The sequence below is a fragment of the Micropterus salmoides genome, unplaced genomic scaffold (genome assembly GCF_014851395.1).
Source record: "Micropterus salmoides isolate LMB-PRFRI ecotype aquatic unplaced genomic scaffold, ASM1485139v1 Ms_hic_scaffold_7, whole genome shotgun sequence".
NCBI classification, from domain to species: Eukaryota; Metazoa; Chordata; class Actinopteri; order Centrarchiformes; family Centrarchidae; genus Micropterus; species Micropterus salmoides.
Genome location: NW_024044459.1, coordinates 19,116,736 through 19,142,606, shown reverse-complemented (window position 1 = coordinate 19,142,606; position 25,871 = coordinate 19,116,736). Strand labels below are relative to the sequence as shown.

Sequence of the window (25,871 nt, the reverse complement as noted above, 5' to 3'; positions counted from 1 at the left end):
ACTTACAGTAAGGCAGTGTGGGATGGGAGGTCATTCTTCTCACATTGTTGATATTTCTCTTGATCATCTGCGAGAAGCAAAGTGAAGAGGAGGAGGAGGAGGAGGAAAAGATTCTTAGTATGCCAATTTTAGAAAACAACAACTTCATTATGGGATAATATGGACAAGCACACTGCTATGTAATAGTAAACTGTCAAACAATATTACACTGTTCTAAAGCCCTTTTCACTCATTCAGTGCTGGCTTCCTCTATCTGTTAGAGTAATGGGTGTCTTTTTGGTAAATATTACGGCTTCATTCAGACCCGACTTTTAATCAATGATAATCACGAGCATGAGAGCTGCTTGGCTCTTGTTCTCACAGTCCACTGATAAACTTTCTGATCAACTTCCTCATTTATTAGATTCGTGTCAAAGTCTGTTCCCCTTCAAAGTGTGCTTCCCTCCCATTTGAATACAGTTTCCTGTACCATAACCGTCTGTGGTAGGGGTACAGGTGAAGGTTATGGTTAGGCGTCGCAGAGATAACTGGTTAGCATTAGGGTAAGGCGTGGGCTTAGGTCTAGCAAAGGGGGAAACACAAATCGACAGAGAAATGGTCTGGCTATTTTTGTGGTTGTGGCTTTAAGGCTTTTTTTAAACACCACCAGGGACCAAAAAAAAAAACAACGTAATTTTAGACAAATTTGAAAACTGGAGGGGTGTACGACAAAACCTAACCCAGGACAAGAGACTGAATGAACGCGTAAACAGACGACATCAGCTGTCTGAACACCATAACAAAATGACAGACAAAGATCAAGGACACCATTCACATGCCAGAGACCTTCCTCCAACAAAGACAGGGGATTATGATCCACCCCGGTATATGACCACCAGTTATCACATGACCATAACTGACCCTTCACTAAGCCACGCCCTGAACTTGCAGCTGGCCAATCACAGAGCAGTATAGGTCTCGCGCTAACTGAGGTCATGGCTGCGCTCTATTGACTCTAATGCAAAAAGAGTCATTTTCTTGTTTGTTTTTTTTTGCTGTATTTTTCCAAGATATGGTCAAAGCTGATCCTGGGGCACTTTTAATAGTTACAGTCGCTACCCAGAGAGGTTGAAAAAGCTTATTAGGAATTGGCTGTTTACTTTCTCTGGTGAGTACATGTAGTTGTAAGAATGTTGTTCGCTAGACAAAATTATTAGCCCAGTTAAACAGTTAACGTGAGTTACAGTTGCACCTAGCTGAGCAAGCTAGCTAGCTCCGCACATGGCCGTTAGCGCCGCCGTATCGTCACTTCCGGGCACTTCCTGGTTGCAAAAACTCGACATGGCGGCGCCCTATCGGCCAAACTCGAAGCTTCAAAACGGCAGTCCACAAACCAAAGTTTGTGGTTTCCTAATTGATTTCATTGTCATAAAGTTTCATTTCATTAAGTAATACATGTATTGCCAAGCTCTTCAGGTGAACAAGACATGTGTTTTATCTCTCGGTGGCTATTTAAGCTTGTTGTGCTGTAGCCTTTATGTTAATGTGACTGCATTTAATTCAGGGTTAAGCCACAAAAATGTTACTGGGTTTGATTTGGATTTACCAACTCTCGAAGTGTGTGTGTAAAAATTAAAAGTGCATTAATATTTACCTAACGAGGTGCGTGTCTGAAAGGGGCTCATCTGTAGTTAAAAGCCACTTCAAAAAAAAGTCAGAAAAAAATTCTAATCTTAATCATTATTAAAGCTGGAGAACACATTTAATGCTGCATTTAAGTTACAGCATAAATGGATGGCTGTGCAGTCATCATAGAATAAACTTTCTTTATTTACTGCAGCTCAGTCAGTATTTTCTGTCCTGTATCATGAATGGTGGCCCAGAAAGGCAGACATTAACAGCAATGTCTGCCAAGGATTTTATTTATTATTGTCTCTAAATGTATTCTGCTCCAACCTTGAACACGCTGCCCGACTGGCTGGTAAAATAATTACGACGCAGAGTGGCTCTTTCTGTCCAGTCTGCATATCAAGAGCAATGAGCGAGCTGGTTAATATCAACAAACATGACTCACAGCTACTCGATTCAAAGACACTGCTACCACTAGAATCAAATCAATCTCCCTCCCCACTGCTAACGCCAAGTTTCTCTGCTCAGTAAAGCAGCTTTTACAGACTTTTCCAGCACAAACATTTATAGAGGTTTGGGCCTGGTGTCTCGCAAGCTGTAGCAGTCAGCAACATCTTTGTTCCTTTGTAAGGCAATGACGGAAGACCAGACAAAGATGTATTATTAATAAAGTAATTTAAACTGCTTTGAGGATTTTGCTTTGAGTACCAGGAAGGCCAGATCCAGAACAACAAACTTAATGTATTCTATAAAAGCCATGAAGAGCACTGTATACTAAACCCAAAGCATTCATCACTGACACTCTATGGAAGATTAAGAGACCAAATTGCTGGGTTCTTGAGGTTTAGTTGATAAGGCAACTGATCATGGTTATCTAAAGCATTTTATCTTCATTTCAAAACGTCAGGACAACAATTTACTGAGACTTACCACTTAGGAAATCAAGTGAACAGTTGGCCAGCTTCAGTTTTTTTGTTACTTTATCATCTTTATGTAGTTTCCAAAAGCAGCGGTTTTAAAATTTCATACAGCTCCAACATCTGAGACTTGGTTTTCTTTAATTTTAATCCCAGAAACAATTTAACTCATTGTTATTTTTAACATTACAACCAACAATGTGGGTCAGGGGGGATTGCCGATTATTCTTTCAATTAATAACTCGTTGTTTGATCGATAAAACATAGTGAAAATGTCACTCGCTTTGCTAAAGCTCAGGGTGACATCTTAAAATAGATTTTTTTTTTGGTCAGACCAGATACAAAAGATATTCAGATTACTGAAGAAAGAAAGGCAGCAAATACTTAAAATTAGGAAGGGGAATATTTGGTGGCTTTTAAATAAAGGAAGTTGCTTAGTTATGAGTACACTGGCCCACACACACCTACAATTTAGGTCCAAGTCAAAGTTGCATGCTTTAGAAAATGGTTGTCAGCTATGTAAAGTATAAGCAATCTGCAGTCAATGGCTGAAAACATGCAAAACAACTTCTATGGCCCTTTAATCCAAAACAGGGATCAGAAAAAAACCAAACCAAAAAAAGCAGAAGAAGAGGTGTAGGGCAAACATATGGCCCAGGTAATACGGTCACATACAAATTCAGATCTAGAGCTCACCACAGATGCACCCCGGCCCGTCTGCAGTCCCCCCAGCCACGGCATGTTGATGGGTGTGCCAGGGCTACTGTGAGTGTACGGCGTGGTGCCGTGGAGGGTGGCAAAGTCATTGCGTGCGTGAACCACCAGAAAGTCATCACTACAGAGACAGAATAATAAATGTGTTTTCATGTGGTTAAATCTTAAAAAGGGAATACTCAGTTTGGCAGAGGTTATGAGATATCAATGTCACCTCTGCGTTCAGTTCAGAGATAGTGCATGTTTAGCAGGAAACACTTGATTAAAAGTTCAGAAAGCAAGGTAAGATTAATACTCAGAAGAGATAAATAACATAAATCAGCCAAAATGATGCCAGATTACCTTGCTCATAGAAAGTATTTTTTGTCCCACGCTAGTGCTGACCAATAAATCGTATTTTCATCGTCATCATGATATGAACATCGCAAATAGGGCTGTACATATCGATTATTTTTCAAGTCGATTATTTTTTCGATTAGTTGATTAATCTAAGGACTAATTTTGTTTATTCTAAAGAAAGAAAAGTTGCATATTACTCTATTAACATACCAATTTATCCAAAATAAATATCAAAAACATGTCTAATCAATAAATCTATATTTTATTCAATCATCCTGATGAAGCACATTAGAATAATGACAATAGCAGCAAATCTTGTGTTGTAACAATAACAGACATTAATTAGGCTGCTTTACTTAAAACTTTAAATGTTTGTGACATGGATTCATTTCAATATTTAGTAATGCAGTATGATAATCAAATGTATTTCTGCATCAGTGAACACCTGAAAGGACTCTCAGACTGTCCAGACCGTCACAGATCGTCTGTAATTAGATTCAGCTGTTTTCTTGCTCATACGTGGCCGTTAAATAAACAGAAAATATGAAACAGCCGATCGTTACATGACTCGCGGTGTAACGTTACGTTACCATGACAGCAGCGGGGCAGAAATTACTTTTAACTTGAAGGCAATGAAGAAAGTGTCCTCGTGCTGATAATGTGCTGTACTTGTGTGGCGACAGAAAGTAAACACGATTTGCGGTTCTGCCGTCTAGACAAAGTGCTCCGGGATAGGCTACTTTCGCTTCACGTATTTGTGGACAGCAGCTGTGCTGCAGTGAAGCTGTTTCCAGTTCAGAGAGCTCACGGAGCAGCACGTTGTTGAGTGTCTGTCTGAAATACTCCAAAGTTTAGACGGTCGAAGGCGCGGTCTTGTAGCTGAAGCTTGTCCGGGATAATCCCACACCGGATGCAGCGACGAGTCGACGCAATGACGTAATCGATTACGTCGACGAATCGCCCCAGACGTAATCGCAAAACACTGCCTGAAACACGATGAATAAAAAAAAACTTTTTATTAAGGGATGGTTACCGAAATCCGGTATTAAATGGGCCCCACACAGACAGATACATCCTTGTGGCACTTTCTTCATGGGGACCTGTCACTGACATAATGCATGCCTTAGCCTCTTACCCCAACTATTACAACTACAATATTTGTTTATCGCAAGTCATACCGTCATAACAATATTGAAAATCTCAGATTTTCTTCATATCGTGCATGCTTAGCCCACATCCACACTCAATTTAGCTATTTAAGGTGTTGTTACTCTGGATGACCTCTCCCAGCCGTCTGCCTCAGTAAGTACAGCATGCACCCACAAACACACACAGATTACCCTCATACCTTTTGGCTTCAGCAACAGCATCATCATCATCAATCCATGTCAAGATCTGTGTGGCCAAGATGGAGGACACATCCAACTCCTGAATGTCATGGGTGGAGGCCATGACTAAACAGTTACGATTTGCCTGGGAGACAGGAAGTGGAGAAAGGGAGAGCCGGGTGACAGAGAGGGTATGGGTAAGGAAAATGAGGCTAAACGTATGTGCAAAATTTGAAACAGTTAGAAGGTCAACAAGAGTGAGACAGACCTTTTCCAACTGTTTCCTGCCTGTGGTCACAAAACCATCCAACGCTTTGCTTTTAATGATGACCTGAGGTGCACCTTCCTTTGATTGTTGTTGAGAACAACCCGCACCACTGGTTCACTTTAACTAAATAGCTACATTCAAGCGAGAGTATTACAGTGTGAAACTCTGCCTATATCAAACAAAGAACACAGGCTCACAACATCAAAGGGGCTAGGATATGGCTTTAGAGTTGTGCTGCTGGCAAAAAACAATTTGAGATTTGTTTTGGTTTTAATTGTGTGCACTCTGATTTTGATGCTTTGGTCAAACTGAAGCTAAGACTTGAAATACACATATTTTTTCTAGATGCGTGTCCACCACAGTGTATATAATAACATTGTTCATCTGAATTTGAAATTCAGAAGATACAATGTTATTTTATTAGCCTAGTTTTAACAAACTAGAAAGCATTGTTACCATGCACAGCTGGACTAAAACTACTTAAAGCAGTATTAATTGATTTCCCGCCACTTGGGGATACACAACACTTACATATTATAACCTTATGAAGTTGAAATGGCAAATGTGTTAGCAACAGTTGCTTATGTACACACCAAGCAGACAGTGAGCAACATTCACATTTATTTTGCATTTCTGGCCACCTGTTAGTCCAATATTTACCCACTTTTTAGCTCTGTTTTTGGTCTCCACTAAATCATGTGGGAAATATTTGACTCTTCACCTGCTAAATGTCCCACTGTGTTCAAAAGCTAGTTGCTAACTTTGTCTGTTTGGTGCAATAGGTACCCCACCTGCTGAGCTTTTTTTTCGCCAAATAACAAGGGGGTGATAAGTGCGGTAACGCAAAACCAAAACAGTTAAGTTGAAAAGTACTGAAAAATCAAAACAATGAGCTGAAAGAAAACACTCATTAGAGCTATTTTAACGTCTTAGACTGCAGAGACAGTTCTGAGGGTTTGTCACTATAAGCGACCCCTTTCATAAATGACACCGACATTTGATTATATTTAATATAAAAAATATAAATTAGAGCAGCTACAAAATGTTTTCAAAGAAAATCTCTGAAGGCAAGATTCATTTCTAGTGTGTTTCACAGTAAACAGAAGGTTACCTGGCAGACAAAAGCAGATTAAACTTTTAAGAGTTTATTTTTGCTGCTCAGTCCCCCCCCTCAGTTTTCCAATAGATACAAGTAAGGTTTGAAAATGTTTTGCACTGAAGAAACCTTTGTCTGTATATCTATGTATTTAATGTTTTCCCAGTAACAGAGAAAAAAAACAATATAACTTTAAAACAGAGATTCTAACACTGGCTTCCATGGTGCTCAACAAATTGAATTATATACATTCTGAGGCTTAAATAAAAATGACCAGTATTGACCATGTAGACTGACAAACCAATGAAGTTAGAAATACACTATGTTTTTCTCGTGGTATGTTGTGTTGATCAGTGACATCTGTGTTAAGAGTTGTACCTTGTTGATGGCAAAGGCTGTGATGATGTCAGATTCCTTGTGGATGATGCGAGCTTTCCCCCCGGGGCAGCCCTGATCTGACTCAGTCTGCACAGAGGGGGACACACACACACACACACACACACACACACATTACAACTGGAAATGTTATTAAACATTTCCCACAGACAAATGAACAGTCATTTCCCTTCATGCTACAGAACCAATGACCTGACAAGTTCCAGGAGGGGGGTTGATAAATAAAACTGTACAGGTATATAATATGTGCATTCTATGGGCCAGATTTACTAAAGGACTGCGTGAGTAAATACGTGTGAAAACTTGATATCACCAGCAAATTAGCACGTAAGATGATCTACTAACGGTGTGCACGCAGAGTTACGTTTTTCAAAAGTGCAAGATAGCACCTGTTGTTCATTTAGTACTTTTGCCTTAATCAATATGCAACTTGGGGCGTAACATGCAAATACATTTATTTACTACACGCAATGTTATCTACCAAGCCTAAACGCAATTTCATGTGAGTGCAACAGCCTCTGTATTTAATACGTTTGAAAGAAAGGTGCAAATCGCAAAAAAAAATTGTTGCGCAGTGATGGCTGCTGTTATTGTTGCCAGACGGAGACACAGCCGTAATGAAAGAAAACGTAGAGAAATTAACAATATTATTCTATATCTAATATATAGAAATACAATTATTTTATTTTATTTATTTGATGAACTATATGAATAGAATTTTTTTGTATTTTGCTTTAGCTTTCCTGTCTAAGTAAATTTCGTTTCGACCGGATTTCTTTTCTCCGTGTGAATGAAGAGATTAGAAAGTTCCGTGGCGCTGCGGAGAGCCCCGAGCTGCAGTAGTGCATGGATCACACGTAAAATTCATCCAGCCAGAGGGAACGATCACCAACTGTTCGCAGCGCGCCGGTCGTAATATAGCGAGACAACCCATTGTAGGTATCGGAGAGGGTGATTGTTTCCTCTGGCTGGATGAAGCACGATCTGCTGGCATTTCCTGGCGTCTGGGTCATTCCAGCATACTGTAGCCGTTTCTGCTGGGGTTCGCCAAAGCAGTTTCTCCAGGTGTGCTGTCCCAAGAACTTAGTGTAATCTTAGGCAGGATTAGGCAGGCACCTACGATTTCCACATACTCGGGACGCACTAAATGAAACCAACCAAGGTTTTTACGCTGTGGCTGCTTTCCCTCCATTAAAAACACACAAAACCCTCATTTAAATACTCCCACCTCCATTGTGTTTGCTCCTGTCATCTACACAATAATTCTTAGTAAATCACCCATAACAGGTACTAAAATTGCGCATTTTTTAAAATGCACACGCAATTTAGTAGTCTTTATTCGTGATGTTAGTAAATCGGGCCCTTAGTGTTTGTTTGTCTTGCCGGTCAAAGTTATGAGAGGACATGTAAGGTGCATAAGGCCAGTTAACCACAGCAGCACACATAACTGGGTTAGCGCCATTAGACAGCATGAGCACAACAACCCTTGAGCAATAAGCACAAGCGCACACTGTACCATACTGTACCATAGAGGTCCTGTGGGATGCATGCAGAGTGGGCTATACTGTAGCTCTGCATATTGTATAGAGATGTTATATTTTGATGCCAAAGTTACTCAAAATGAGACAGGCATCCTTTGAGAATGAGATTGAATTAAAGTCTTTGCTACATTTATTCAAGGGGAAAAGACCATGTCTTTTTCTGTCAGATAGAATAAAGTAAAACTTGACTTACAGCAATCTAAATATGGTGGTTTGCCATTTTCGCCGAGCACATAATCCCTGTGGAACGCAGATTCACTGCGACAGTGTTGGGCCCATTAATCAGAAGCTATTCAGCTTCATAGCTTGTCCTCTGAGAGACTGGGTTAATTAACACTGAGCCAAATGGAGTAGCTACAACACGGCAGCTTGCACAGTAAGAACCAGAAGATTAGAAAACCTCAGTGTAGCATCAGTGTACAGTGCGATTTAAGGTTTATGGTTCACATTCACATTAATATTTAGACAGCTAAATGTACGATTATTATCAAACACTGACAGGAATATACAAAGTTCATGGCCCAGAAAAATACACGTACTGTAATTCTGTCAAGATCCCAATTTTAATGTTTCTTAGATATAATGTGACAGGGCCCATTTACTATTCTACTCAAGGAGGCAAATACATGGCACGTGATGTGCATGTTCCCAAATATAAATCACCCACACACATTATTGTGATGTGAAGTATGTTTCGTAATGTTTCACAACATCTGTACTGATTACAAGAACGGTTAAGTATTGTTGTTAACAGATAAAACATAACACATTTTTGAACATGTAACAAACATGCAACAAAAACTCTCAGATATAACAATGCCAGTTACCAGAAAGCAGGGATGCATAATATAACAATCTCAATGACAATTACCTTACACAATTAACCAAATTTAATTTTGGTGTAATAATAATGATAATAATGACAACCCATCTTTTGATGCTCTGGTCTGTCACGTAATAAAATGCACGTTTGCAAACTTTAACCAATCATGCAGTGCTGAAATTCATGTTACTATAATACAGCCCTACATGAAAGATTTAATGTAGTTTTACAATGAAATACTACAAAAACAAGCAAATGGCATGGTTTTCCTGGCAAAACATTACATTTTCAGGATCATAATCTGACAGACTCTTACCACAAAAATGTCTCGCCCACCCCCCACGCACTTGTAAAAACAAGAACTTTTTCCATTTTAAAAAATTACACCAATTATCGAGGTCTAAAGACAAAACAGCAAGATAAGTACTTTACCTAATCAGAACACAGTATAAAATTGGGGAAATTATTTTGAAAGGATCTAATTAAATCATTTGGTGGCAAGTTGGGTTCTTGATAGTTTTCAGTACTTGTTGATCCAGCACGTCACACCCCAATACCATAAATCACAATTTATCTAAAGCAGCAGTACCTGATGGTTTCCTGTCTCCTCCATCCCTGAACATTTCATATTGTCAGTCTGGTCCTCACCCGACTTAAATGATTGGGGAAGCAGCACAGGGTAGTCACATACACACGCACAAAACACATACAACAAAAACAACAACCAGTGATTAACCATGCAGTCAGACACACACACAGAAAGGGAATTACTGTGCTGTTAATCAAACAGGGTGTAATTATTTGAATGCAATTAAAAGCATCAACATGCAACTGGAGGCAGTAATAATACATGTGGTTGGCATGCGGCACAAAACAAGCACAAATGGGCCAACATGGATGTAAAAGCAATAATGATGCAGTGTGCCTGGGGGGTAAATACAGAGACTTGTGGGTTTTATCATAATAAAATAGTTAATGTGTTAATCAGAGACAATTTATACAATGTGCTAGCTGTGCAACACGTCAATGCAGCGGGTTGGCATGTTGTTAACATGGTGTACCTCATTCGGGTCTCTTTTCTTGGTAAATATGTGTCTAATGAAAGTCTCCTGCACTTCCTCCTGCTTGACCAGAAACTGCCACAGACGCTTCACTGGCAGCGATGAAGTGTGGCTAGTCCTGAAAAGAACAGAACACCTCCCGCATATTAACACTAATGCCGATTAAATCAGTTGTATCCGTTCAGTGAAGCACAACTAAATGTGTTAGAAAACACTGCTTCTGATTTGTGCATCTAGCGCTGATCGGAAAACTCCACATATCTGGTGCTTAAGGCAAAACACATGAAATGCACAAACAGTAACTCTTCCTCCAAGAACAGTAAATCCCTACAGTACATACTGTAGGAGCAATGTGGAAATCTACAGGGGTCACATCTGCCGAAGGATCAAAACTTTAAATCTATAGAGATCTTGAGGAACAACTTACAGCATCATGTTACCATTAATTCATGTTTAAAAGCTGAAGGGCATATCGGTAGGCTTGAAGCGATATCATAAAGGAGAAGTGAAAACATGAACTTTTCTAAGGCCCTGAGTGAATACAAACATGTACATCAACACACACACACACACACACACACACACACACACACACACACACACACACACTAAAGCTGACTGATTTCAAATTCAATCTAAATTAAAAAAATAAATGTAAAATAATACATTTTTTAATATGTAACACTGATCCCCAGCTCATTGTGGTACCTGAATGGGGTGTTGGATGGTTCAAACAGGGCCTTGTGTCTGAGCAGGGCAGGACCAGATGCGGCAGTTTCATCCTGGAACTGGGTGGAGATGTACTTTGCGGGTGGGCCCCCGAATATCTCCAGCCTTTTTAGCAGCACCTGCTCCCAGCGCTGCAGCGTCTTCAGCACAGCGTGACACAGAGGAGAGCCCACAGGCAGATCTGTGTTAAACAGAAGCCGGCACATACACACACAAACAAGAAGGCAATAAGATTAGGTAAGACAGGCAGTGAGAAATGTGGCGGCATTTATCTACATTCTGAAGGTTAGTACATCAGAGGGTGCGTGTTGTATTTCAGTGTTTACCTAATAGATCATATCCTGCCATTGGGTAAAAGGACTTGAGGTTGACCAACACCAGCTGAACCATTGCCAGACGCATCAAACACCAACTGGAAAGAGAAGAAGGCATTTGGAATCAGATTACAATTTTGAACATAAATACTCTAAATAGGTCCAAAGCTGCCTTCAAAAAAGTGGGGCCATAAAGGAGTGTTCAGACTGAATGTGGAGCTAAATTTAGAGGCAGTGCGACACAAACAGCCACCACATGCAGGTTTACTCTAGGCAACCTGGATTGAGGTGAAGATGAGTCACTCTTTGCAGTGGTATCTGCTCAGCTCTGTGTCATTACCTGTATGAATTGTGGTTCGAATGCTCTCTTTGCGGAGAGTTGGGGTCAAACACATCTTCAAATTCATCATCTTCATCTTCATCTTCACTGCCTTGGCTGTCCTCTGAGTCATATTCAATTCTGCTTTCTGAGGGTGGCAGCGAAGGCTGAAAGACACACGAAAATAGTGACAACGATGAGAATAATAATTAATTCATAAATATACTGGCAGAAAGTTTTAGTACATGTTGATCGTTTCAGCAGATAAACACAGATTATTACAAATTGTCAGAGTGCTTCCATAAGATAGTTACTATAACCACAATATGGTCAGAATCAATGATACAATGAGAGGAGATGGACCTTTTCATCGATGATGCTTGGAGCTCAAATGCAGTCAAAGTGGATGGACAGACTTTTTATGTGAAGATCAAAACCATATTATTATCACTTTCTTGTTACTGCAGTTTTTATTCCCCCCTCCGCAAATTTAAAAAAATGCACTGCAGAACTGTCTCCTGGGTGTATACTTAAGGGTTGGGCAGACAGACGATGCCATTGTCCCTCGGCGATGGCTGACAGACATCAGGACGTTGAGCCGGTGGAACACCAAAATCTGTGACAGATTTTGGTCAGATTCTGTGACCAAAACCCAAACGACGATGTTTTCCTAACCATAACCAAGTATTTTTAGCACCTAAACCCAACCAAGTACTTTTATTACCTAAACCCAACCATCATGACTGTAACCCCCCCCCCCCAGCAAAAAATAATCTCAAATTTTCACATTATACCACCGTCTGAAATCAGGTTTTAATGACCCAGAATATTCTTATTATTGTTTTTTAGGAAGATTTGCAACTGCCTCGGAAGTCTATTCTCCCCACACTCAGACCTCTCTCTGTCTCACTCCTAAAAGACTGAGAACTTGTCTTCTTTCCGTATATTTCCACCTGCGATCCGTTGTCACGGCAGCAGCTGAGCCGCACGTCGGCTTATTAATGGCGCAGCCTATCAAACAACTGAAACCAACATCTGCACCGTCTGTTAAATGCTGCTTTACCTGGTCCGTAAGTGAAGTCTGTGTGAGAACACATACACATAAGATGAGTGCTGCCCCCCCCCCGCGCGCACTCGATGGCGATGTTTCATTGTAGACATCGCCCAACCCTAGTATACATGTATGTATATACAGTGCTGTGAAAAAGAATTAGGTCTCTTCCTAATTTCTTAGTTTTTTGCAATTTTGTCACACTGAGATCTTCCAGATCATGAAACAGTTTTTAATATTAGACATACATAACCAGCGTAAATACTAAAGGCAGTTTTTAAAAAAGATGATTTCATTTATTAAAAAGGGACAAAAGCCATCCAAACCCTATCTAAAAAAGTAACTGCCCTCCTTTTTAGTTAAGGTCAGGGGTCATGATTTACAATAAGAAAGACACAGGGCAAAAATGGCATCCATGGAAGAGTTACAAAATGAAGGTTTTGGAGTGGCCTAGTCAAAGTCCGGCCTTAAATCTGATTGAGATGCTGTGTCATGACCTTAAACAGGCCGTTCATGCTCAAAAACCCTTCAATGTGGCTGAATTAAAACAATTCTGCAAAATTCCACCACAGCAATGTGAAAGATTCATTGCCTGTAATCGCAAACGCTTGTTTGCAGTTGCTGCTGCCAAGGGTGGCACAACCAGTTATTAGGTTTAGGCGGCAATTACTTTTTTCAGATAAGGCCAGACAGGTTTGGATAGGATTGATCAGCCTGCAAATCACCCACCCAAACAAGCAGTGGAGGGAGGCTTCGTCAGACTACGCTTTCATCTTTTTTTCCCGTATTTTTCCACCCGCAATCCGTTATCACGGCAGCAGGTGAGCCGCTTACTTGTTAATGACGTAGCCTATCAAGCAACTCAAACAACCCAAACCAACATCTGTACACTGTGTGTTCATTGTTGCTTTATCGTTATCTGGTCCGTGCTTGTAAAATATCCACCACGACTTGTAACGTCCCTACTGAACATAGTATTTCTGCTGCTCCCTGATAAAAGATTAAAAAAAAAACAAGAAAACTGGACTCTGATGGTATCTTGTTTTAACAAGCTAGATAAAAGGTAATGCCCCTGCAGTGGCAAATAGCTCTGGTTTAATATTTGATTAGATTATATTAATGTTTAGGTTATAGGTGTAGGTTTAGGTAATATTTTATTGCTACTGTGTAACGGGAATACTGCTGGTAAAAAGCACATTATTTGTTTAAAGTGTTTGCAAACCACGTTATTGAACTTTTGTGTAAACAGTAGGGGTGGGGGAAAGCATAGTATCGTGATATTTGCCATGGCAATACTGTATCGATACACGGACGCCAAGTATCGATATTTTATTATACAAATTGCAGATGGGAGTTTTTGAACTTTTTGGTACTAGAATAATAAAATCTATTGCTTTTTTAGTCCACTAGAAAACTTAACAGGACCATATAGAGGACTGAAAAAGTGATATGACCTAATTGGAAGTTGGAAAAAGGTAATAGATTGCAATATATCTCAATATATTTAAAATCACAATAAAATCGAATCGCAACATAAATATCGTGATAATATTGTATCAATGGGCCTCTGGTGATTCCCACCCCTAGTAAATAGCAGTACATTTAAATTACAAGTGCGCAATGCACTACTTTCGAATTCATTATTCAATTTTGTGCGTAAAATTGCGATTAATCGCAAGAAAATCATGCAAATAATCGCGATTAAAAATTTTAATTGTTGCCCAGCACTAATTTCACTGTGACAAATACGCAAAATACAAGAAATCAGGAAGGAGGCAAATACTTTAAAAACATTGTTATGTATTTAAATTACTGTACATTTACGTTACCAAGTTCTAATATAAATTTAATTTTCTGTTAAGTTCTATGCGGGTAACTTGAACGGACTACAAACTGTAATTTCTTTGTACAACCTTGTATTGTATGGTGATAAATAAACTACCTTGAATATATTTATGTTGTTATACATGAACCCTGCACATGAAACATCCCAATTAAAAGCCAATACACTGACTCAAGCTAGGACTCATCAGAATAAAAAAGGAGTGGATATGAATGGGTCCTGTTTGTTGTTCGTTACTGATATTCGGGATTACCTTGGCGATAAAGTAATCCCAAATGCTGAGCTCTGGAGGGACAAATCTTTCTTTAAAGATGGGAGCAGCTTCTTGGTCCACCACGGGGCCATGCTTGGGACTAGATGGGCTCTCCTCTCTGGATACACTGCGTGATGATAGAAGCCTGAATCGTCTGGACTTCCTGTCTGAGCCGCTTGGTGAGGCTAGGGTGTTGAGAAAGTTTGTTAAAATGCTGCATCCAGCACTTCAGCTGCTGTCGCAACCCTAACCACTCATGCATACGCACATCATATACAATTCATATGCCAAGCCTGGCATGCGTTTTTTTTTTTTGCTAATGACAATAACATTAAAAATATATTCTTGAAATTAAAAGAAAAATTAAAAATGATGACATTTTGCCAAATAAATAGGAGTTGAATTTGCATTACATCAGGTTTCTTCTACAAACACAAGAGAGTAGCACAAAGAGTGAGAGGGAAACAGCTCCCACACTAATAGGCTGATAGATTTCACTATGACCTGTAGATGGGAACCCAATTAATTTAGCAGGACTGATTTGATTTAGCTACTGGGTCACCTCCACAAGACACACAGCCAGCCAGCCAGAAAGAAAACAGCAGACAAACTAATCTCTCCTAACCTGGTGAGGGTGTTCTTGTCGGGCTTTTGGATTTCTCCATCACAGGGGTCCGGGCACCTCCTCCGAACACCGTCACCCAAAGCTTGCTGCTGAGGGGGTGGGCCACGATGCGAAACAGCTCGTTGCTGGAGTGAGTGGCCATGCCGTGAACAAACAGACTGAGGAAGACAGCAGTCAGGATCTCACAGAGCAGCACAGTTAAGCCTGGCTGGCTCTCCTCACCTGCTGAGCTCAACAGACGAATCAGAGAGGCGATACCTGTAGAGAAGGACAAGGAAAAGGTTGTTGTTTTTCCCCTCAACTTTTCCCTAAAAGTGAAAGTCTGTTTTCTTACTGCAAACAAATACAATGAAAAAACCAACAATGAATTGATCCCACTAAAAAGTGTATTCCTATGTGCCAAAAAGTGTGATATCAATCCCACACAGTAGCTGCTGTAAATACTTACTAGAGTACCAAATGTGGCAGTGTTGGTCTAAAAGCTGGATGTCACCGGTAAAGTCTGCTGCAACGCAGTTTTGTTCTGCCCTCTGCGCAGCTTCATATCCCACTGGAAGTGTTTAGAAGTTTCAGGAGCAGACAGTTTTGCCTGCCCCACGTTGTTGACTTGTTCATTTCTCCTTTTTGTGCTTCTACTACTTCTGCACGGCTTCATACCCCACAGGGACATTTGCCCGCCTGATTTTGCCAAGTTGCTCAGATTTAGTTGATTTGGTCATTTGTCCTTGAATTCTGTGCTTCTACCACGGTTAGGCAGGCTACATAGTTATATTTTTTTCTTTTTCGTCTGTCTTAATTGTGTTTAGTGATATACAATTAGGAGCCCTCAAGGGGTGTTTTATTTTGAAAACTGACCAGATTCTGTATGCTGTTCCATCTGCTCTGTGCTGCTTGACTTGGCTTCCATCAAAAATAGACTCTCCGCGTATTCTCCACAGAGCAGAGCAGAGCGCCGTTTCAGGGACGCTTCTGAAACAAGCTGTGTTGAAGTCGTCCATGCTGGAATTTCACTGGCGTGCTGTGACATAACTCCCCAAACCCCTCCTACTCCTGTCACCCCCTAGTGGCGAAGAAGCACTTGCCACTCCTCATTACCACCACTGAGGTGCCCTTAAACCAAACTGCTCCAGTGAAGCTGCTCACTGGCCAGCAGATCAGACTTTGGTAGTACTGGGCAGCTTCCAGTGAATGTGTAACTGTGCAAATGTGATCAGGACGTTCCTGCAAAAGAGAGGCTTTCTCTCAGTGAAACTTCTGTCCTCAACTGTCCTCAGCAAGTGCACCATTTACTCATGTGATGTTTGTTGAAAACTACTGTTACCAGCTGTTTAAGGAAATTACTGAACCTATATATTTGAGGATGTTAATTTTAAACAATTAATGGGCAACGAATGGGCTTGGAGGTGAATGCCACAGACAGGGCAGGGAAGTTGGTAAATTGTACCGAGAGATGGACAAACATATTGATGGTTTGGGTCTTTTAATTGTTGACAACAAGAACAATATGCTTTGTTACTTTTAATTCAGGCAAAATATTGTATTTGGTTTGGCTGATTTACCTGGCCACTGTGAAGGGGAAGTGTTGGGCTGAACAGACTCATCCATGCTGACAGTTCTGACTTGCTGCTTCTGAGAGAGCAACACACTCTGATATATGATTCCTGTGAAATGGTTCACATGGCTGTGGGGGATTCAACAGACAAAAGAACGGAACCACACAGTCAGTACGAGGGCACAAAGCAACACATTTATATTGAACGTGATATTAAAAATTGGGTTAGGTGGTGTAAATATCTAATGTCTAAATGTTTTATTTTAAATGTTTTAACTATGTCGTGAAATCTGGGGAGATGTTTCTAAGTAAGCGGCGAGAAGATGACTCTCCTGTCAAGCTTTGTGACAAGACATGAAATACTAATGGGCTGCATCTCACGTTAGCCTATCTATTCTACGCTGTTTGGTAACAGAACATTTCATGCTGAAGAAAGCGTCACTATTCAAGTCCTCACGTCAAGTGTCTTTTCAACCCATGCACACACACACCAAAAAAAAAACAAAACAAAAAAAATAAATAAAACTTTGGATGGTTGCAGAGGATATTTTTACAGAGAATATGGAATGCTTAACCCACCAGGGAGTCTATTAAGTTTCCAATAACCACAACATCCAATAAGTTCCCTTTTAAGCTTCTGCGAAGAAACCAATTGCCTCCATTTCAAAAAGAATTAAAAAGTCAAAGGGAACATCATCAGAAGTAGGAGTGGTAGTCATTGTGGTGTTAATGCACTACTAACAACAAAGTTAATCCCTTCAGTCACACACCACACTGCAAACGTACAGGTACGGTGCTTTTAGGCTTCATCTTCTAATGTTTAACTAAATGAAACTGAAGTTAACATGATATACCAGAGAGAGAAAAGAGCAGAACATGTATCAAAATACAGTCAACCTACATCCTGAAATATCTTTTTAAAAATTCACACACTCTTTCACGCTCGCTCTCTTGCTCACACAGTCTGGAGAAAAAAAAAAAAGAAAAAAAGAAACAGAAACACATTTTCATCAAACCTCTGCAGCGACACACCAGGAGAGTTAACAACATAATTACCATAACAAAGAGGGTGTTAAATTAGAAATAGCCTTGCTAATTTAGTTAGACTGTTCAACTAACAAACAGAATGTGATAGATGGCTGAGTACTCATTTAATCACACTGTGTAGACTTGTATGAGGTCTGAAATACCAAGGTCAGAGAGCCTGTTCTTGAAGAATGATGAATTCTCTATTAGCTTAAAATGAAATCTCCCTTTTTGACATGTTATTTAATTGATACAAGCAATTCTATCTCTGGGATCACAGCACTGTGGCTTTAAACCTCCCGGCCTAGTCAAGCGTAAGTAAAAATAATTCTACACAACATCAAGCAATCTGGCTGAACCGTGCCAGGAACTCACACAGCAGCACAGCTGTAAGCCAAATGCGTTATTTAAAAAAACAAAAACATTTATTATTCTTAAAGAACGACTTATCTGACCTTGGTATTTCAAACCTCAATGTGCAATGTGATTCAATGAGCACTTTAGTTTTGCATCTTTCTTATAACACACACACACACACACACACACACACACACACACACTACTGGGTTGTTGTCAAAGTGATTGTATATATGCATCTTAAATAAACAATGTTCCTCCTATCTGTCAAAAACAGAAATCTAATTAGGTATTAACAATAACAATGACAAACAGCAGCCTTGAAGCTTTGATAAATCATTCTCAACCCAATCAAAACTGACAAGTGTCATATTTTGGGTTTGTAAACGCTCAACATATTTTTCTTTTTCCATGTCTTAAGTCACACCATTATGGCGCTTTGTAAAACTCGCCTAGAGCATGTGCTAAAATTATTTGTCATAAACAAAGCCTAAGACATCTTGAAAAGCATTTCCACTTTGCAGTGTTTGAGATGACTTGAGATGCATGCGTGCATTACTCCTCTCGTTAGGGGTCCAAGCAGCGAAGCTCACTGCTGGAGACCTTTTGTTTTTGTTCTCATTATTCTTTCTCATTCTTATCGCCCACATTTTGACAGCTGTAAGCGTGTAAAATTTAAACAGACAAAAATACCCCAGGTTTGCATATGTGATGTCATTGCCTCTAGTTATGAGAAAGTGTGGGGAAACCATGTCTCCCCAGTGGCGCAGTCAGTAAGACACCTTCTCTGGGGATACAAAAGGTCCATCCCTAGGTAGCCATGTCCTACTTGCCAAGAATGTGGCAATTCATGCATGTAGTGTGATTTCAATTGCTCACTGAGGTGATATCAAGTCAAACGTTGCCTGTTGTGATCCTGTAAAGTAGATTTATATACCTCAACAGAGCACAAGCATATAGTGATTACCACGATTAATTAAAAATAATAAGAAACAATGCTAGCACTCTGCTTTGACCCTTATCACTGCTTCTTACAGCTATCTATCCATCTATCGAGATAGAGATAGATATATAAAGTGTGCTTGGTTACCAGTCGTCATGTCCCTTCCCCCTTATCTCTCATCATTCTGCTCCAATAAGTCTAAAAACCTTACACCCTCACACCCCGACACCCACACACACAAATGAAACCAGAGGACACAAATTAACATTATTTTTGCCACTAATTTGTCTTTTAAATGCTAATGCTATGAATAGCAAGACAAAGTCAGATCACTCTTGATAGATAAATAATCCAGTGCTGTTAATGGAGTCGTGTCAAGGTGAATGTGGTGGAAAATGAAAAAGTTGTATCAAAGTTAAGCATCGTTTGAAGTCATATAAAGAATTCAGGAAGCTTGCTCAGAGAGAAGCTGCAGTGTAGAAACCCACTATGAACTCAAACCTTTCTGAGTCAGGCTACATAAAACCATTTTTTTCAAACATTGGGCTGCAAAGATTTATTTCCCTAGATTCCCAAATTACTGTCAAGGAATGGATATCTTATAGCTCAAGGTTTGTGATGTACTGTGGAACAGTCCCTGCAACATGAACGGGCTCGAGGGTTAATACCTTTCAAATACTGGTAACAGGTGAGACATTTACCTGTGGGTGTGTCCATCACACAGACACTGATAAATACAGGCTGACAAGGAGGCAGCCAACGTGTGCATCACATAGATCTAAAATAAGGCAAGGGGTAAAAAAAAAAAACCACAAAAGAAACACAATTTAATGTTTAATGTATGAATACAATCACTACACTGATATACAACACAAACCTTTTTGTTATTTCCAATAACAATAGTGACAAGTCTTTTTTATTTTATATATAAACAACTAGGTTTATATGGACCCCTGAAATTTATTTAAGAACTGTTGCACTGAGTGGGACATTTTACACTTGTTGTAGTAATGGTGTCCTGATTTCCAAACTACCTCAAACATACATTTAATTTCTGTACTGCAATTTCTTCTTAGTTATTGGCTGACATATATGTTGACAACGGTGCAACTGATGGAACGATGTTCCATCAGGGGTCTAAAAAGTTGTCTTAAAGTTTCTAAAATACAAATATAAAAATGTATAGCTATTATTGTATGGGTCATTATTGTAATGGCACAGATTTCCCAGGATCTTGTCCTTTTTCAATTAAATCTGACTTAAATCTAACTAAATCTCTTACAGTCTTTGTATCAAGAGGAAATTTACACAATCAACATTACCAGAAGCAGAAATGGATAAATGAGAGCAGAGACTGCCTTACCTCGTTGTTGACAACATCGGGATGTGGCGGCGAGTCGAGCGCATTGATGGTCTGCAAGATGTCATGAGTCAGGTTGGTCAGGTAGACGATGGGATTGGCCACCACTGTCTTTACGTTGGCCGTGCAAGCCATCAGAAGAGGGATAGAGGTTTGTTCAGAACATGGCGTCACTGCTGATTGGATGGAGTCATCCTGTCAAGAGAGTAAGTATTGAAATGTGGGTTCAAATCATTAGAGAAGGTCTGCACTAACAATAAATTAACGTGTTGTTTCGACAATATGGATCATGTATAAATGTAAATAAAAACAACACAAAAAGTGTTTACTGTTCACAAAAAACACATATCAGATACAGTGGGAAATACATAACACGACATTGCACACACGCTGAACCATAACAAGTCATAATCATAATCACATACTTTGAGAGAGCGTGACATGCTTTCCAGTGTATGTGTGAAAGAAGAGATAGGCAGTGAAGTGGCACCTGGTTTTGTGTGTTTACTAGATCCCTGAAATTGACTCTCTCTGTGTGTACGGATAGCACAGGCTTATGTTTGTCACAGCTGATGAATCACATTCAGTTGTCACCAACCTCCTTAACAGAAGCTCTGCACATCGGCTGAAGTTAGGACAAAGGATAATTCAAACATTTCCTCGACAACAGTGGAGAAATTTGACAACCATGGGACCAGAGCTGGGACAAAAGAAACGGCTTTTATTTTCAAAATCAAAGTAGGAGAGTAGAAAGGACTCCCAGTGCCCATCGACTGTGCTAACATTTAAGAGCGTTGTTCCCATGGTGGCTTATTGAGTTGTTTACCTCAACCTTCTAATAGTCAGCCTAAGGCAGGACCTCCCTCAGGAGCTCGGAGAATCAGCACAACCTGTCAGCCTATTGCTGGAGGTGTGCACAGGATCGCCGGTGCACAATAGGTAGGTCTGAGTCTGTGTGTATGTGTGTGTCTTGGGAATTAAGCTTTCAGATGTCGTCATGTTCGTCTTTCATTCGTACTTTGCCCCTCATCTGCTCAGTATGGTTCCCTTCAAACAGAATATGTGATCAGTTAAATAACACTGCAGCTCTGCTTGTCGATGTGAATGTTTTTACATGCAGCTGATAGTTATCTTTCTGTCTTCTGTTTAGTAAAAATATATTCTGTTCACTTTATCCTTTTTTTTTTTTTTTAAGTACTGTAATTAGTAATAATAATTAAGACAATGAATGTCAGATTCAGTTTGTGTTGTCAGATTTGTTTAGAACCTCTGAAAGGTAAAGTTTGGGCAGGCTGTACCACCTTCATTACAACTTGTGTGTGATGGAAATGTCTTGGTTGCAAATGTGAAACAATGTTCAATGTTAGCATCGCCATGCATTAGTTATTAATTCATGTCATCGCAACTTACCAGAAACATGCTAATTATTTTCTCTAATAAGAAAACCAGAAAAATGTTTTTACATTAACATTTTAAATTTACTCAGACAAGTAATTAATTCCAAAAATGTGTTTGTTTTTTGGAGTTTTGTTGTAGCAGCTACAGAGCCAGACCAACTTAGCTGCCGCAGAAAAATTGTCACTCCTTGTCTATGAGAGGCCTTTAAGTGTGCATCTGTGCATGTTTTAATTACCTGGTGAGACTCTTGAAGCAATAATATAAGCTCCATGCGTACAGAGGCCAGTCCTCCACCGTGGGAGCCGTGTAAGCTGCAGTAGCTCAGAAACATCCTCAGTAAGGGCTGGTTACGCTGCAGCCAGTGCCTCCTGCTCCTCTGGCTGTCACCACGAGGACTCCCGGGCTGGAAAACAATTTTTACTTTATTAGTTTTATAGACAAATCAATCAACATCCCTATAAATATGCCAACGTTATCCGGCTGACTGGTGTTCAAACAAAAGCCCCACTGTGTTAAACTCAACTATGTTTGAAAACAATGCACATTAATCTGTTCCGTCAACAACAAATAAACTAGTGGGTCTTGGAAATTTATTTTAATTTCATAAATACACGGTAAGTGTATTAGGTAACGGTATGTATGTATAATTAGGTTTGCTGCAGACTGAAACAGAGCTAATTTACAGCAGTAGGTTAGAAGGATTTTTGTACCCCAACAACAAAAACAGATTTCAAACCTTTAGTGCAACACTCTTTTCAATAAAACATAATTTTTCAAACTATGTCAAGACACACTGTGCAGTCTTAATTTTTTATTACAGCAAGTGCTGCATTGATTTTTCCTCATGAACATCTGACAAATCTAGAAGCAGCCAGCTATCTACACCCACCCGTTCCTCCTCCACCAACCCAGAAACAGGGGCATCACCCTGGACAGACAGCTCTGGCAAGCAGGGCTTGTAACTGCAGCAATGCTGGAGAGCCACCACCTGGGGAAAACAGGATTTTATCTTAAAATCAATTCATCAAGAAGGAATTCATCTTGCATGGGTCCCTCCACCCATGCAAGATGAAACATTGAATATTTCACCAAATTGTCAAACACAGTGAAAAGGCAAACCATTTCATAAGAGAAGAGTTGAGTTATTATCAGTATGATGTTGATATGCACTGACAGCGCACACACAGAAACAGTGAGCATGACGACAGGCGAGATGTGTGGGAGTTATGAAAGTTATAAAAGTTTTATTGACTGAACCTTAGGCTGCAGCCAGACTAACCACCACACAGATGGATATTAAAATGATATTTAAAATATTATGGATTGTCTGAGTGTCTGTAAAAGTGTTTAAATGTGTGTGTGTGTGCCATTACCTCTCTCTCTAACCACTGGTAGAGCTGGTAGCGTAGCTTCCCTCCATCCAGTTCGTACCCTGTCGACAGTGTCCGGAGCTCATTGGTCATAATCTTCAAGCAGGCAGTAAACTTTAGCTGGGCTGCCAAGATGTCATCAGATGGTGCCAGGAAGTCATTGCCATCCTCACTGTCCTCTCCCGTCTCCATTAGCGGCGACATGGCATCCTGTGTGTCCTGGAAAACACTGCTGCTTTCTACAGGTCTACCACCATTTTTAATTTCATCTTCACCCTCATCATCTTCATCATCTTTGTCACTGTCCCACTTCAGCTCCAGAGACTCATCTGGAAGCGTCAGTGACGGCTGGCTCCAGTCAAAACTTAACAATGAGTCTGACTGGCTGTTGGATAAGCTGCTTCCCTCCGACTTGTAGTCGTTCAGAGCCGACTGAGACCAATCAGGGTCTGATGTTTTTCCATTCTTGCTCCCGACACTTTCAGCAGTGATGCTTGTGTCTGCCTGGTTGGGGAGTTTGGAATGCTTGCGGACTTTGGGCATCTTGCAGAGGACTTCAAGTGCCAGCATAGGGCAGCCAGCTTGCAGGTGTGCATATGCAGCTGTGAAAAACAGTCTTCTCTCCTCCAGGCTGATGGAGTCAGCCCTGCGACCCTCAGCGGTCAGGCCAACTTTGGCCTTGTCTGAAGAGCCAAAATGGCGGCGAAGGAGAAGCGGGTGGGTACGAAGGTAGGTGTAAAAATTGAAAACCTCAGGGTTACATGTAGACACAGGAGAGGGACCTGTCATAGACACAAAGACAGAAAATTGGCTTTTATCTTTGTTGGTGGTAAAAAAAACAATCACTTTTACTTCTTTCAGCACAGTTCCTGCAAGGACAAGTGTTAAATTAGATCAGACACAGAAATGGAGCTTTAGCTGGCCTGACTGAATCTTTGTTAAACTTGTAAACAAACTGAAGGACTCAGTAGAGCCCAACCAATAAATAGGCATGCCGATATAAGCTAATTGCAGATACATTTGTATCACAGCTGATAAATGACAATTAAAAAGAAAAGGAGATACAGATCCTTTAAACATGTTATGAGTTTACGCCTCAGATCCATCACAAAACACAGCAATCAGCTGCACTTTTTATAGTACTATTTATAAAAATAAAAAAGGTTATTTTTAAACTGCATTATGTTGTGCTATCTTGGTGAGGTCTCATAACGACGCATAACAAATGTTAGGGATCATCTTTGTTCTGTTATGCGTTCCTGAAAAAAAAAAAAAAAAAAAAAATTGGCCATATATTATTATATTCAGATCAGAATATTAAAATCCTCAAATATCAAAGTTGTTATTGGTCTGAAAATTCAGATATCAGTCAGTCTCTAGTATGCAGCTATGTGAGCACAAAAACAGAATTCTGTGGTCACTTAAAAAGCGAGGGTGGAGTTTAAAGATCCAAAACTGACTACTACTACTGAGAATGGCTGTTGGACAAAAAGGTGATGCATTAAGTTCACCCTTTTTCATCCTGGTGTAAACAGTGTCAAATGACAGCCCATACTGAAAACCCAGCTAAGACAGCATGTAATCTGTCAAGTAGAAGAACCATTTTCAACTTTCCATAAGCCAGTGTTTTCCTCTCTGTAGGCATATTAAATGTGGTTTGAGAACATCATTTATGGAACACACGTAGCGCGGGATGTTGTGGTTTGGCGCTTAAGTCAAAGTAAGGTTCATATTAAGTTCAGTCCTTCATCTATTTGTAAGGCAAGCTCTGTATATTTTCTTCAATTAAATGAGCTTTTGTGTCCAGTAGGCTGCAATTACTTTTTTCACAAAATGTGTCAGCTTTGCAACTATTTTCGGTCTTTTAAGTATGTGAAATTGCAAGAGGATTCAACCTGAGAGTGAAATTACAACCTGCAGCACTCACAGTCCACACATGTCCACAAGTTGAACAGGGTGTTGAGACATTTTAATTTATATCTAGACTGTAGTAGAGTAGGAATTTAGACTCAAGACCTATAATAAATAGAACAAATAGAAAACATGGTCTTTTCCTGATTAACTATTTAATCTTAGATAAAAGATAAGTAATCAATACAAAGTATTGATACAAACCAACACTGAAAATCATCAGAAAACATGAGCAATGAGAACATGGGGCAGAAATGTGAATTAAAAAGAAGCAAAAAAAACAACTGCAGACCTACCAGCATCACATTTGCTCTCAGTGGACGCAGAGCTGGCGCTGTTGGCAGGCTGATCAAGGAGGGTGTCCAAGGCCCTGCTGTAGTCCTCCAGGACCCAGTGAGCCATGCTCCGCAGGAACGGGTCATGGTGGGCTTGAATCTGAAACATACAATTACAATGCAGTTACAATGGCTGCTGGAGAGTCAAACAGCACTGGGTAGTTCGATGAAATAGTGCATTTTCCACCAAACAACAGGGGGCTGTGACATACACACACTATGCACCTGTTTGTCTTGTCCCAGAACGTGTCTCTGGAGGATCTTTTTGTAGGTGGAATTCGTCTCAAACTCAGACTCGTACAATCTGGAGATCACCAGGGCCAGCTGTAGGTCCTGCATTTTCTCTAAACACACCTGGAGGTGAACATAACGATACCACAGTCAGTTACTATTT

The 25,871-nt window shown here is 40.1% G+C and overlaps 1 protein-coding gene across 5 annotated transcripts in view; it reads right to left on the bottom strand.

The window, feature by feature from the left end:
- The window catches only part of LOC119891682 (dmX-like protein 1), a 57,647-nt gene that overhangs the window by 7,873 nt on the left and 23,903 nt on the right, over nucleotides 1-25,871 (bottom strand). For 4 of the 5 annotated variants that reach the window (XM_038703494.1, XM_038703496.1, XM_038703497.1 and 1 more), the window contains 19 exons: nucleotides 25,703-25,831; nucleotides 25,439-25,577; nucleotides 23,235-24,013; nucleotides 22,751-22,849; nucleotides 22,097-22,264; nucleotides 20,467-20,658; nucleotides 19,805-19,881; nucleotides 16,785-16,906; nucleotides 15,226-15,483; nucleotides 14,601-14,785; nucleotides 11,475-11,620; nucleotides 11,147-11,232; nucleotides 10,800-11,001; nucleotides 10,092-10,209; nucleotides 9,620-9,682; nucleotides 6,649-6,735; nucleotides 4,927-5,051; nucleotides 3,222-3,360; nucleotides 7-67 (listed from right to left, as the gene is read on the bottom strand). In XM_038703494.1, coding sequence (XP_038559422.1) covers nucleotides 7-67; nucleotides 3,222-3,360; nucleotides 4,927-5,051; nucleotides 6,649-6,735; nucleotides 9,620-9,682; nucleotides 10,092-10,209; nucleotides 10,800-11,001; nucleotides 11,147-11,232; nucleotides 11,475-11,620; nucleotides 14,601-14,785; nucleotides 15,226-15,483; nucleotides 16,785-16,906; nucleotides 19,805-19,881; nucleotides 20,467-20,658; nucleotides 22,097-22,264; nucleotides 22,751-22,849; nucleotides 23,235-24,013; nucleotides 25,439-25,577; nucleotides 25,703-25,831 — 3,175 coding nt within the window. The remainder of the gene's footprint in view (nucleotides 1-6; nucleotides 68-3,221; nucleotides 3,361-4,926; nucleotides 5,052-6,648; nucleotides 6,736-9,619; nucleotides 9,683-10,091; nucleotides 10,210-10,799; nucleotides 11,002-11,146; nucleotides 11,233-11,474; nucleotides 11,621-14,600; nucleotides 14,786-15,225; nucleotides 15,484-16,784; nucleotides 16,907-19,804; nucleotides 19,882-20,466; nucleotides 20,659-22,096; nucleotides 22,265-22,750; nucleotides 22,850-23,234; nucleotides 24,014-25,438; nucleotides 25,578-25,702; nucleotides 25,832-25,871) is intronic. The other variant, XM_038703499.1, reaches the window with a different exon arrangement.